The sequence below is a fragment of the Pocillopora damicornis genome, chromosome 1 (assembly GCF_964200805.1).
Source record: "Pocillopora damicornis chromosome 1, jaPocDami1.2, whole genome shotgun sequence".
Taxonomy (NCBI): Eukaryota; Metazoa; Cnidaria; class Anthozoa; order Scleractinia; family Pocilloporidae; genus Pocillopora; species Pocillopora damicornis.
In genome coordinates, this window is record NC_142670.1 from 26334924 (window position 1) to 26348953 (window position 14030).

The following is a 14030-nucleotide window of genomic DNA, read 5'->3' on the forward strand; positions in this document are numbered from 1 at the left end:
GTCAGCTAAAGCTTCTCCTGCAGCCACAACAAGGGTTGTTTTATCAATTGCCCACGTTTGTTCGATCTCTTCTAATTGAAGGCTATTTGAAGTCATAAAAGTGTGAATCCACGCTGCCAAACGACTTCCAAAAGTCCAAAAAAATTTTTTTCTTATGGGTCTTGTTCCCAGTAGAGACGTTGACTCAAAAACTAAAATTATAAGATCTGAAAACATATCAAAGAACTCTTCGATCGCCATTTTGTAAAAACATAGTAACCTAGCCTTTTATGGACAATACGGCTACAGGGCAGCTACTGGAGGCTCAAAGATTGACATAGATTGCAGCATTGGCGCGAAAATAATTTGACTTGAAAAACAAAATAGTAAGCTTCTTACTTGGACAAGATTTTAACAGCTTCTCAAGCAATATCTCGGAAAGAAAATAATAAAGAAGTTATCAGCGCTGCAAAATGTCTGATACGCCTCTATTTGATTCATTTTTAAAATGGAAGTTGGGGATTTATCTATCGAGCGCTTTTGTAAAAGGTAATTTCCGACATCTTTTGATATTTGATTTTAGTGGGATGCGCAGACGCAGTAAGGTGAAACGCAGCTCGTGTTGCGTCCGCGACATCAGCCGCTGACTGACCTCGATTTCTAGCCATGTATACACTTGGAAAGATTTCAAGTCTTTTCAAGAAAGATCTTGAGATGATCATCTTGCGCAATAACAGTCATGGCGGAATTATAAGAGTTTGTATGGGAATATTTACGACCGCTCTAAGGAATAAAAAAAATACGTCAAATTCTCAAAAAAAAATCTCACCTTACTTCCACAGCGTATCGCTTGTTATCTGACTGCTTACTTTGATGAAAAGAACGCATTTTAACGAGTTGTCCATTTCGAGGTTTTCAACGTTCATAAGAAAAGCCCAAGGCTGAACACTCCATTTCCAAACGCCTGATCCGAGAAGCGAAAAATCCAAGCTCAAAATGACCGGGCGGCCACAAATCCAACGCAGAATCCAAGCACATATATTGTAGTTTCATTTCAATTCACTACAAACTCAATCTTCCCCTTGTAACCGACGCTAAGCCGCAGTTTGCTTCAAAAATTTCCAGTTTAGAGGTTTCTAACAGCCCGCGTTCACATCAACCTTGACACACGACCGTTGAAAACCAGCTAGGTAACCTTGCCTCCTTTTTAAACGGAGCCTCGCCCGGGACCCCACTGTAACTTGGAAGATGATCATCTCATAGCTGGAGCTTGGGCCGCCTGTGGAGAAATCAGGAATCTTGTACATATCAAGTGCGAATCCTTTATAGTTTTATGTAGCTACACAATTTTTATCTTTTCTGAAACTATTCTATTTTAGTTGAAGAATTGTTCGTTTCCTAGATGGAACCTCATTTGGTTTGATCCGATAAACATATATACTGTATTCTGTGGTAAGGATTTATGGTTCCTTAATTCAAAACACATTTTGGCTTAGTCTAAAATAAGTTTTTGATAATTTCTCATGTCAAAACATATTTACTATTAATATTATTTATTGATACTCTTATTAATGCTTCTTTGATTTATGGATACGTCCCCTCTGAATGGAAATGGGCACGTGTAAATCCTTTTTTCAAGAATGGCAAATCAAATGACATGGATAATTATCGACCGATATCTGTACCACCGACCATATCCAAGGTTCTGGAAAGAGTAGTTCACACGCAGTTATATGATTTTCTGGCTAGAGAAAAGTTATTGGGTCCCTACCAATGTGGCTTCCGCAAGGGCCACTCTACTGATTTGGCTGTCTTATCATTCACTAACAGCACAAGGCGCAGTATGGATCAGGGTCTACTAACTGGAGCAGTTTTCATCGATTTGCGGAAAGCGTTCGCCACAGTGGACCATGACCTGCTACTGGAGAAACTCACTATGGGATATGGAGTCACTGGAAAAGAGCTTGGAAGGTTTAGGGATTACCTAACCGATAGACGACAAGTGGTGACAGTCCAAAGTACTCTGTCAGACCCTTGTGATGTTGCTTTTGGTGTGCTGCAAGGTTCAATCCTTGGACCATTGTTGTTTGTGCTGTTCATCAATGATTTACCTACTGCTATCAGCAAATGTTATATATTATTATACGCTGATGATGCGGTTGTTTTTGCAGCCCACAAGGACATTAAAATCTTGGAGGAAACTTTGAATGCCGAACTAAATGAAGTGAATAAATGGACTCTCAGTAATTTTCTTTTATCAACAAAAGAAAAACAGAATTTGTAATTTTTGGAACTGATGCTGGGCTTTCTAAAGCTACTGACAGTAGTTATCAAAATAGGTGATTATGAATTAATAGAGTTTATGATTTTAAGTATTTAGGCATCGTTCTTGACGATAGTCTTACGTGGAAAGACCATGTTCGTTATGTTATTTCTAAGGTTGCTAAAAGAGTTGGCGCCTCAGAAGGAATATCACTGTACATGCAGCTTTCGAGATGTATAATTCATTAATTTTGCCTATTTTTGATTATTGCGATGTTGTTTGGTCCGGCTGCAATAAAGCAGATATGGAAAGTTTTGAATCTTTGCAACGGCGGGCCTCGAAAATTATGGTTAAATCTAAATGTGGTACAACATCCACCGACTATCTTAAATTTCAGAGTTTAGAAGATCGCCGTAACGCTCATATTTTAGGTTTAGTGAAGAGGTGTTTAAAAAATAATGTACCACAGTTTTAAAAGAATTATTTTAAGTTGAATAAGGAAGTTATTTTAAGAGAAACAAGAAGAAGCAATTTTATATACTTACCTGCAGTAAGAATGTATGATTATATTATAATTATAATGGCTCAGTTGTGCATAATAATTATTTAGTAAATAAGAATTAATTTTAATTGTTGTACTGTACTATTATTAACTCGTAGTTACTTAGTTTCTTATTACTTATTTTGAATTTTTTATTAGTTTTAATCTAGGGCTCCTATTGATAACAGATATACTTTTAAGTATTCTGAAGGGATTACCCTAGTTAAATAAAGGTTTGCTACTGCTACTATACTCTGGTTAAGAATTTATGGTTCCTTGTTTCAAAACACATTTTGGCTTAGTGTGAAATAAGTTTTTGACAATTTATTGTGTAAAAACATATTTACTGTATTGAAAAAGCGAATTTTATCAACGCTGCTAAACAAACCTAAACTTATATTCTGTCCGATGAGGAGAGCAAAATGTGAAAGATTCGTTGAGATTTACATTGTACAATAAGGTAGCAACCCCAATTGTGTATATCAGTTTTCCGTAAACGGTTGGAGTAGTTTGATGTATAATTTTAAGACGAACGGTAATTTCAGCAAATACTTGAGCTTGACGAACTTATTTCGACTGAAAATAAGTTACAACCGCAATTTGTTTGTCGGCTTGGAAAAAGTGGTGATTAGAGGAGGGAATTGCCAAGGAAATCGAAAATTAGGAGCACAATTAAAACACTCTGCTCGAGCGATTCTACGCCGAAATTAAAAACAAACATGGTTAAACCTCGCAAACGACGATTTCATTTAATCGAAAGTGACTCGGACACGGACTGAACAATTCGCAGATGGAAATAGATCTCTAATCCATAAACGTGAATTGTCTCCGTGGTACATCACACAGAGTCTTTTTCCAGGTGAGAAGCGTCTTACATTCTAGTCACGCGGTGCACAATTTTACACTTTGGTTATTTTGCAGGAGCAGTTTGGCAACATGTCTGGCATCTTGTTTCCTGGTACCTTCACTGTGCTGTGCTCTCTGATGTGTGTTGTGAAATGTAAAGAAGATGGGTAGATTTTTTTATTAATATCAGGGAAAATTTTTAAAACTGGAAATTTATAATGCGTTTGAAGCAGGAATAAACGAAAGTAATTCACTTCCAATGCTCTATTGTTACTATCACCAAAATTCCCAAGTTTTCAAAATGTTCTTCCTTCTAATAGGAGAGTAAAATGTTTATAAAGCTATTATGAGGATATGTAAATCTCCTAAAAGACAGGTGGGATTTTAGGCAGGCAGTTGGGATAAAAGGATCATGAGGTTTAGGCTATAATTTCGGTACAAATTCATGTTGCACTCTTTTTAATTTTGTTAGTATGCTTTGACGCTGAAGAAAAAACTCCCTACGTGCCGCTCACAAAATTTCATAGTATGACTATGAATTTAGAATTTAGTCAGCTAAAGTGAAGCTTAATCATCCATTGTTCTCTCAGCATATTTACACAACGAAATAATTAAATAAATATAAAATTTCAAAAACCGCCCCCGGACTTCTAATTAGTCCTTTAACTGTTGTTTTGAAAATGATTTTCGATTAGGATCAGAAGCAAATATGTAGAATTGTAAAAACGGTCGAAATGTCGACACGACCTTTTTATCGCGTGAACTTCCGTCGAATACACTTAAATCTAAATATAGAAATAGCTCCTTCTGAAAAAAATTTAAACGTTTTATGGCTTCAGATTTGTGGGTAAAGAATAAGTTTCGATTAAACAACGAAATAACTTTCAGTTATTTAGAGACTGGAATTCTGTATTCTGCACTGACATAATGAACTTGGAAAAACACTGGGCCTTTTATGAAAGTTGCCCACTAAATTTTTCTCCAATCTACATCCTAGATCCCAAATTACTCGTCTCGATACTAAATTTTCGTGTCTTGAAATGCCAATTCTTCAACAAAATTTGCATCTTTCCAATTTGACAGGTACAGAATTGAAAATTCACCTATCAATTATTTTCAAAACAAATACACTTATGCTTAAATTAAAATCAACCCCAAAACTTTGTTGACTTCTGCGAAGTAGTTGAAAACACGAGCTTAAATGATCCCATAACTCATCACTGAGATACAAAAGGCAAAAGTCTCCGAAAATAAAAACTAAAACAAAACAAAACATAACAAAAACAAAATTATAAATTTCACCCCGCAAACATATAAATAAACTCTTTCAATAGGATAAGTGTCGATATTTATTTAAATAGAAGACAAAACAGGAAGCTTTAAACCTCTCCTGGGAAACCATACAGGTTACACCTGCAGCCACTTCCAAAACAACACACTGCATAGTAGTACGTACAACACAATCTAAGAACAGCAAACCTCGTGAGAATTTCGCAATTCTAAAGAAGTGCCCTAGAAAGCTCGAACATCTTATATTCGAGATCCTCCTTATTAAAAAAGAAAAGACAAGAAAGTAACCTCACAGAACATACTCGATATCGTAGTATTCAGTCATGGCTTGTAGTTTTCATTGATCTCAAGTTCTGTTTACAAAATGACGGTAAATTAGATGCATCGTTTTTCTTGATGCTTTTTTTCTTCATTTATATTCTAACTTTTCTTGCAACATTAACATTAATACCAATATACACCCACAGCTTGCTTACTGATAGACACTGACATAAATGACTAAATATATGAAAATCATATATGTGAACTGCGGTGAGTGGCCCAGTGGTCAGAGCGCTGGACTCTGGGTCGGACGGCCCGGGTTCGAGTCCTGGATGGGGCACAACGTTGTGGCCTTAAGCAAGTCGCTTCACTCACCTTGCTTCGTCTTCTCGGATAAGACGTTAAGCCGGAGGTCCCGTCTCCTGCAGGGTTTGGGGTAGGAGACGTTAATTTCCCACGCACGAGATTACTGTGTGATGGATGTCCTCCCCTGGGTTGGGTTGGGTGGATTTTACTGTTGTAATGCGCACTCAATCATATCATCGCATGTTAGACTGCGCAATATAAGAAATAAACATTATTATTATTATTATTAAATTGATAAATATGCAAGCGACCTTCGAAATATTGAACACTACTTAAGCAGTAGTGAAATTAAGGCCCGAAAAAAGTCAGAATATCTCAATAAGGTGTCTGACGTCTATCATAACAATTACTTAATGCAATGCCTAAAGTTAATTTACGTAGATGGAAATAGATCTCTAATTCATCAACGTTAATTGTCTCCGTGGCACATCACACTGAGTCTTCAGGAGCTCCAGGCGAGAAGCGTCTTGCATGCAAGTAACGCGGTGCACAATCTTACATTTTGGTAATTTGGCGGGAGTAGTTTTGCAACATGTCTCGCATTGTGTCTCTCGGTACCTTCATTATGCTGTGCTCTCTGATGTGTGCTATGAACTGCAAAGAAGGTGGGTAGATTTTTTAATCAGTATAAGGAGAAAGTTTTTAAAACTGTTATTTTATAATGTGTTGGAAGCGGGAATGAACAAAACAATTCATTGCGAGTGTTCTATCGTGACCATTACAAAAATTCCAAGGTTTTCAAAATGTTCTACCTTCTTATAGGAGGGTATAATGTTTATAAAGCTATTATGAGGAGACGTTAATCTTTAAAGACAGGTGGGATCTACCTCACGCAAGTTTTTTTAATCAGGCGTTTGGGATGAAAGGCACAAATTCGTGCCGTTATTTTCATGAGTATGACTATGAATTTAGTCAGCTAAAGTGAAGCTTAATCATCCATTTTTCTCTCAGCATATTTACAAAACGAAATAAATAAGTAGAAATTTCAAAAACCTCCCCCGAAAGTCTAATTAGTCCTTTAACTGTCGCTTTAAAAATGATTATCGATTAACATCAGAAGCAAATATGTAGAATCGTAAAAACGGTGGAAATGTCGACGCAACCTTTTTATCGCGTGAACTTCCGTCGAATACACCTAAATCTAAATTTAATCGTTTTATGGCTTCAAACTCACGTGTAAGGAATTAGTTTCGATAAAACAACTTAATATCCTTTAGTTATCTAAAGACTGGAATTCAAAAGGAACACAATCATCTCGAAAGAAATAACCGAATTTAGTTTTGTCTCATCTTTTTATCATCATTATCTGTATTCTACACTGACATATTGAACTTGGAAAAACACCGGGACTTTCATGAAAGCTGCCCACTAAAATTTTCTCCAATCTACATCCTAGATCCTAAATTGTTCGTCTCGATACTAACTTTTCGTGTTTTGAAATACCAATTCTTCAACAAAATTTGCATCTTTCCCCTTTGACAGGTACAGAACTGAAATATCACCTATCAATTATTTACAAAATAAATACACTTATGCCTTAATTGAAAGCAGCCCCATGTCAAAACTTGGGCGACTTCTGCGAAGTAGTGAAACAAAAGCTCAAATTATCCCATAACTCATCAGATACAATAGGCGACGCTTTAAGGACAAAGGTGAAAATTATAAAATGAAACGAAACTTTTTCAAGGCAACGTCTGTCGCAATCCTACTTGTTTAAGTCTCTGAAAATAAAAACAAAAGCAAAAAAAGAAAACAGAACACAACAAAACTATAAATTTCTCCCCCTAAACATATCAATAAACTCTTTCGATGTGATAAGTTTCCATATTTATTTGAAAAGAAGACAAAACAGAAAGCTCTAAGCCTCTCCTGGGAAACCATACAGGTTACACCTGCAGCCACTTCCAAAACAACACACTGCATAGTGGTACGTACAACACAATCTGAGAACAGCGAACCTAGTGAGAATTTCGCAATTCTAAAGAAGTGCCCTAGAAAGCTCGACTATCTTATATCCCAGATCCTCCTTATGAAAAGAAAAGAGCAGACATTAACCTTACAGAACATTACTCAATATCGTAGTATTCAGTCATGGCTTGTAGTTTTGATCGATTCTAGGTTAACTTTACCAATTCATGTAAGACCATAAAGTCTAGGGAGGACCATCCACCCTCGTTAAGTTTAGGCAACGACATGATTTCGAGAGCAATTTGGTGTAAATAAGCACGAGTATATATTTTTCAAAGACAACAAAATTGCACGAGCCCGTAGGGCAAGTGCGATTTGTAGTCTGAAAAATTTGCAAGTGCTTATTACACCAAATTGCAGGGGGAATCATGTTATTACTTGTTACAATGTACATCGAAAAAACATCGCAGAAGGTCAAGACAGACGAAATTTTAAAAGCGTGCTCGTACTATTTGTATTTTGCCCTCGTGTTGTAACTATGCACCTGCGTTATAACGTTGCGGTCGTGTTACATAAGAATGTACTCGTTTTCAGCCAATCATTTATTATTATTATTTATTATTATTATTATTATTATTACAGTTATTTATTTGTAACACTTACTCAGACTCCATTCGTGTGAAATTGTTTGTATGAATACAAAGCTCACTTTTAAGCTTTGTTCTCATTGAAGAAATAATTTATGTACCTTAGCATTTCTATACATATTTACATATAGTACATCAATTATGCCAATCCCTTTCAATTTTGACAATGATAACAGGATATAATCGAAACCTCATGTTACGGTTTTTTCGTTGATTTAAATTCGTACACTTTTTGTATGACGTTGACTGCAGTTTCCTTTACCAATTTCTCTACCTCCATCCTTCCCTATTATTTACCTTTACTACTAGATCCAGTGTCTGTCAAATAGAGCATTCCCTTGTAACCAGTGGTATTATGTTCTTCCTATCGGAAAATATCATTCCTTTCTATAGACCAATGTCGTCAATTGGAGTTCAGTGCTGCCCTTGCATTTAGAGGAAAACGGCTGCTTAACCACAAGATAGAAGAAGTTGACAACGTAGCAAAGGACTTCTGTGGAGCATTGTGTTTTATGGAACCTAACTGTGTGAGCTATAATATATTAGTATCCAATGATTCTCCCTCGATCACCAAATGCGAGATGAATAACGCTACACATTTTGAACATCCGAGTGATCTGGTGTCATTTCCAAACAGCACCTATCGTGGAACCAAGGTGTGTTTATAGCTGCAATGATTAGGATAACAGAGGTCTTCTTTTGGACAATCCTTATGTCTTTGTTACAATTCAACTTTTTACTGGTTTATTCACATCTTTATAATTTTGACTGTAAATATATAAAAACCATATATGTGAACTGCGGTTAAAGAAAAAAATTTGAAAGCGATCTTCGCTTTAATGAACACTACTTAAACTGTAGTGAAAATAAGGCCTGAAAAAAATTCAGGCTTGTACGGAATTTGAACCCATGACCTTTGCGATATCGGTGCAGCGCTCCATCCACTGAGCTAACAAGCCATGTCGGAGCTGGTCCGCAGTTCATAGATATGATTTTCATAAATTTACAGTTATTTATTCTTCCCTTCACGGGTTTATTTGGAACCAACATAATGACCAGCAGCCAGTTGGCATATACGACAGTTAGGTTAAGTGCTTTCAATTATCACTGTTTGCAATTAACGCGATTGGTTCTGAGACGTAGCTTACAAATTAACGCTTATCGTTATCTCACCGAAGTTTCGATATTTGCCGAACGTCAAAGATACAATTATAAGCATGAGTCAGTTGGAACCTTGATTGAATTCGATTGCCCTTTGAATATGGAGAGTATGGTATTAGTAAACGCAGTTTGAGCGCCGGATGAAAAAAACACAAGTTTTGGGCTGCTGTAATTTAATTGCTAATCTACGAATTTATTTCAATTATTTGCCTTTCCTTCATTAGCTTTTAATCATTTGTGACCGATTTATTCACAAAGTACATGTACATTTAATTTATTTTATTGTAAAAAAAGCATGCAATATTAAATTTTCCTGGAAGTATTGCCAACACTCGATGATCATTTTAAACCGCTCTAGTTGTTTCATTTATCCACCCTCAGAATGACTATGTCAATTTACCTCCTTACCCTTCCCTCCCCGCCTTGTAATTGCGTAGATAAGCCTTGACTTGTCCTTTTTTACTTCTTTGTAAAGAACGCTTGCAAAAAGAAGCCATGCCCGAGTAATGCGATCTGCCAGGCCGGTTTTTCCAGTGAGGGGTATAGATGTGTCTGCGTACCGGGTTACACAGGTGAAGATTGCACAGAAGGTGAGGCAGATATACGTGTTCAATATCTAAGTATTAGCAGTCACTTAACGATAGGGAAAGTCGGTGACCGTTGTTTTAAATAAATTCTTTAGTGCTCTCCTCATGCACTTTTTTTTATTTTTTCGTCGAGGACGAAGAAAGAGCAGCGGTAAACCATGAGAGAAAACTGGGGAAGGAAGCGTTGGGGGAAGGGAGGGGGGGGGGGGGTAGGTAACGCTAGGTCGAAAGGCGTTTATCCTGAGGAAGATATCCTCATTGCCGCTTCTAGCAATGGAGAACGCGATGGATCCTCTCTGCAATGCAACCCTGCCAGTAGCTCTATGCGTTTACCGTTCCTGACGGTGCGACTTCTTTCATTAAGTTCAAAATAAAAAGTGACATAGTTGCTAAGAGGACGTTAAAGTTGGTGATTTCACGATTTTGTTCTGTATGAGGTGGCTAAGAAAGGTACAAATTTTACAACGCACGTGCTGCAAAATTGTTTTTCTCATTTGATCTTTTGTTTCGTTACATTTTCTTTACTGTCGTCGTCATGGTTTTCTTAAAGTCCCTAATGAATAAAAGATATGCAGACCCTAATTCATTGTGTACTGTGCTTTATTCGAAGTCTGTGGTCTCGAAATCTCTGTAATTGTATTTCTACATGATCCTTTCTTTAAGACGTTGATGAATGTGATATAGGAGAAAACAAATGTGATTCAAATGCTGAATGTATAAATACCCGTGGATCCTACGACTGCAATTGTAAAGAAGGATTTACAAGAGATGGCCTAACGTGCAAAGGTAAGTGTTGACTGGTAATCACCAAATAGGGAGTACATTATCCATCAGCCGTTCTATAAGCAAACAAGCCGTATTCCTGCCGTAACACAAGAAGGTCTATAAGTCCTATCCCTCAACTTTTACATGTGGCATTTATTTTATGGTTTAAATGGTTGTTAGTATTAAAGGAAAAATGTTTTGAAGCTCATATAATATTTGATGTCACATATTCCCCCAGACCTCTCAAGAATGTCCTTGTGTTACTTTCAGATTTTGACGAGTGTGCTTTGGTTGATAATAACTGTACCAAGGGTGGCGCCAATTGTACAAACACTGTAGGGTCATTTAACTGCACCTGCCAGACTCGAAATTTCTGGAATGGCATGAAATGCGAAGGTTTGTTTACTCTAGTGTTATTTAGGCCTACGTGAACATCGTCTTAGGAGTCTTTTCTACTATTTTTCTCTGTCTCTCCCTCTCTCTCCCTCCCTCTTTCTCTTGGTCCGATGCTCTCTCTCTGTCATAATCCCTATTGTTGGACTGTCTGTCTGAGTGTCTTTTTGTCTGTCTCTCTGTTTATCTGCACGTTCATTTTGTTCGTCTATTTATTTTTCCATCTGCTTGAAATTCTTTATTAGCATTAAAACGTAGAAATCGGATTTCAGGTTTATTTTCATTCTGGGATTAGAACAGTAACGAAAATAACTGACGAAGGCATATTTTTCGACAAAAAGATTAATTTTTTGAAATGTGAGCCTTGATATGGATTTGATCTGCGATATTAGTTGATCCTGAGCTGCTTTTAGCGTCAATACTAGCAAAAACTATCAAACATGAGAGGTACTCAAATGCATAATTTGCTATTCAAAGGTTACCTCATGTTAGTTTATTTAACCTTTTTTGAGGTGAACCCTTAGCTGTGAATTCAAGTTCCTAGTTCCTTTAAAAGTCCTTTTTCAGTTTGAAACAGTCATCCCCGAAAAAAAATCGCTATACTTTAGCGCTATTTGGAAAGAGAAGCGAATCGAACAGTGTACTTTCCCTTTTAGGTAAAGAAATGTAATTGCAAAGTTGGTGGAAATTTACCTGCCGTTTTTTTTAAAAAGTGCATGCTATAACTGTAAAGCATTAATAATCTTTAACTGCCATTAATTCTTGAAAGCTCTAACCTTGATAAACACGATTATCATTTCCTCTTTGAAATATATTTGATTCTCTAGCTGATCGTTGTTACAACTACATAAATCTGACAGACCGTGAAAGAAAAATCCATCACATAACACAATACGGTGATCAACCTCTGTGTGACAGTGAGCTTAAGGGATGGTATCGTTTTGTGGGAGCTGCAGGGACAAAAATGCCAACAACGCGTGTGCCAGCATACAAATGTGGTACAAACTGGTCAGGTTGGTTGGATGGTTCTCATCCTACAGTGGAAGATGGTGAAGTCAAAAGAAAGGTCTGCTTTAGTGGTCGTTTTTCAGGTTGAAAAAACAGCTTTAAAATTGACGTGAAAAACTGTGGATCCTACTTTATCTATAATATGCTTCCACCACCAACTTGTGATTCGCGCTACTGTGGGACTGATTAAACAAGGGCTAAAAAGTTAAAAAAAAATAAATTGAATGTGAAGTACTTTTAAATTCCTTTGTAAATATATCTGTTGTTTTATATTCGTTTAAATTTTAACTGGTCTTGTTAGCGTGCAGTGATTTAGAATGAATGTTTATGATTTTCTCTTATTTACCATTTTTTTTGAGTCGAGGCTGACTAAAAGTCATTGTATCTTTTATCATTTTATTGTATGTTATTTTCTCGTTTGCATGTCTCTCCCGAAGTCACGGTTCTCTTCGAAGTATCGCCTAAACTGCTCTTCAACGTGCATGATCATCGATCTGGTCATATGCATGCATTGAAAATTTACTTTTCCTCATTTGTGCCGAAAAGACACGACATTACTGAATATAATCGATCGCGAAAGAAGACATGAAGGCCTCGACCTCTTACTTTACTTTTACAAATTAGAGACTAGAAAGCGTTGCAACGAGATTGCCTTGATGACTTATTGATGTTAGCCAGCATTTAATTAGAAAAGGATTGTAGCTGGTTTTGGTGTGAGAGTGTATAATATCTGTATAACAATGTCCTCACGACAATTATTTACTGATGCTTTGTCTTAATGTCGAGATAATTCGGTGCTGTTTAAAAAGTTGCAGAAAGTACATTTTCTCTTTGAATAATGGTTCGATAACTGCTCGTTCCATTTCTTTATTTTCGAACTAGTATTAGACCCTAACTGTTTACACTTACAGTTGCAAAAACACTGCAGTGGAACCTCTGTAATACAGAAACCTTCTGGACAAAGCAAAGTGTCCGTATAAGGGAATTGTCTGTTTCATTAAGTTCAGTACGGTGTAACTCTTAAGATTGAAGTTTGTATCGAAACATAAACAGCACACCCCTGCTTCTTTTCTCTGAGTATCAAGATACCATGATTGTCTTAGACTCAGGATGCGTCGTCCTTATTAGAGAGGGAATATATCGAAAAAGTTCTTATTATAAAGAGAATATATCAAAATTTTGACCTGGATATAGGAATTGTCCGCCGTACTTATTGGTGTGGTGTCGGTATTGAAGAGGTGTCCGTAAGGAAAGGTTCAACTGTACCATAAGCGCTTTTGTATTTAACAAAAATCAAACTTTTTCTAGATATTTTTATAACATTAATCCCCTCGTGTTAGGTAGGTCAGTCTTCAATTTGTAGGTTATTTCATCTGCTATCCTGATCCATGGTCGTAAGTTAAACGTTTCAACCAATTTTCCAGAGGATTGCTTAAGTGATAAACAATCGTAAGGGACAGAGCTAAATTAAATTCTCTCTATATAGACGAGGAAGGGAAAATGCGAAAGATTCGCTGTCATAGATAGATTCTTTACATTGTTGATAAGGTAGCACATCTATTATGTATATCGATTTTCCGTGAACGTTTCGAGTAGTTTGATGCATAATTTTAAGACGCTTTAATTTCAGCAAACGTTTGAGCTTGGCACACTCATTTGGACTAAAACTAAATGACAATGATTCACTTACATCTACACAAAAATACAAAAATTCATTCAATCCATGGCTCAAATTGTTTATTCAAACTTTATCAGGGCCAAGTTTGAAAGGCCCTCTGTTTAGGTGAGCTCAGGCAGCATGATTTTGGCAATTAATGGGTAGAAAGAATGAAAAATAATTCATTAAACATAATTGAGATGATGGTTTTAAAAATATTATGAAAACATAAGTTTTCTGGAAATAAACAAAAAATGCAAGGTTTAAATGTATAAGTACAAAAATAAGGTGATTTTCGTCGTTTTGACATTTATTAGCTAATTCAAGTAACTCATGCAGTTCTGATTAAACTTTACGC

At 36.4% G+C, this 14030-nt stretch overlaps 2 protein-coding genes across 2 annotated transcripts in view; both read left to right on the forward strand.

Annotated features, from left to right (window-relative positions):
* LOC149052984 (uncharacterized) overlaps positions 1 to 14030 on the forward strand; it is an 86040-nt gene that overhangs the window by 37295 nt on the left and 34715 nt on the right. The window lies entirely within an intron of this gene.
* Positions 9584 to 12309, forward strand: LOC149052989 (oncoprotein-induced transcript 3 protein-like). The gene is made up of 4 exons (XM_089212997.1): positions 9584 to 9852; positions 10513 to 10635; positions 10885 to 11010; positions 11835 to 12309. The coding sequence occupies exons 3-4, from the start codon at positions 10998 to 11000 to the stop codon at positions 12101 to 12103; spliced, it is 282 nt and encodes a 93-aa protein (XP_089069123.1). The 5' UTR covers positions 9584 to 9852; positions 10513 to 10635; positions 10885 to 10997; the 3' UTR covers positions 12104 to 12309.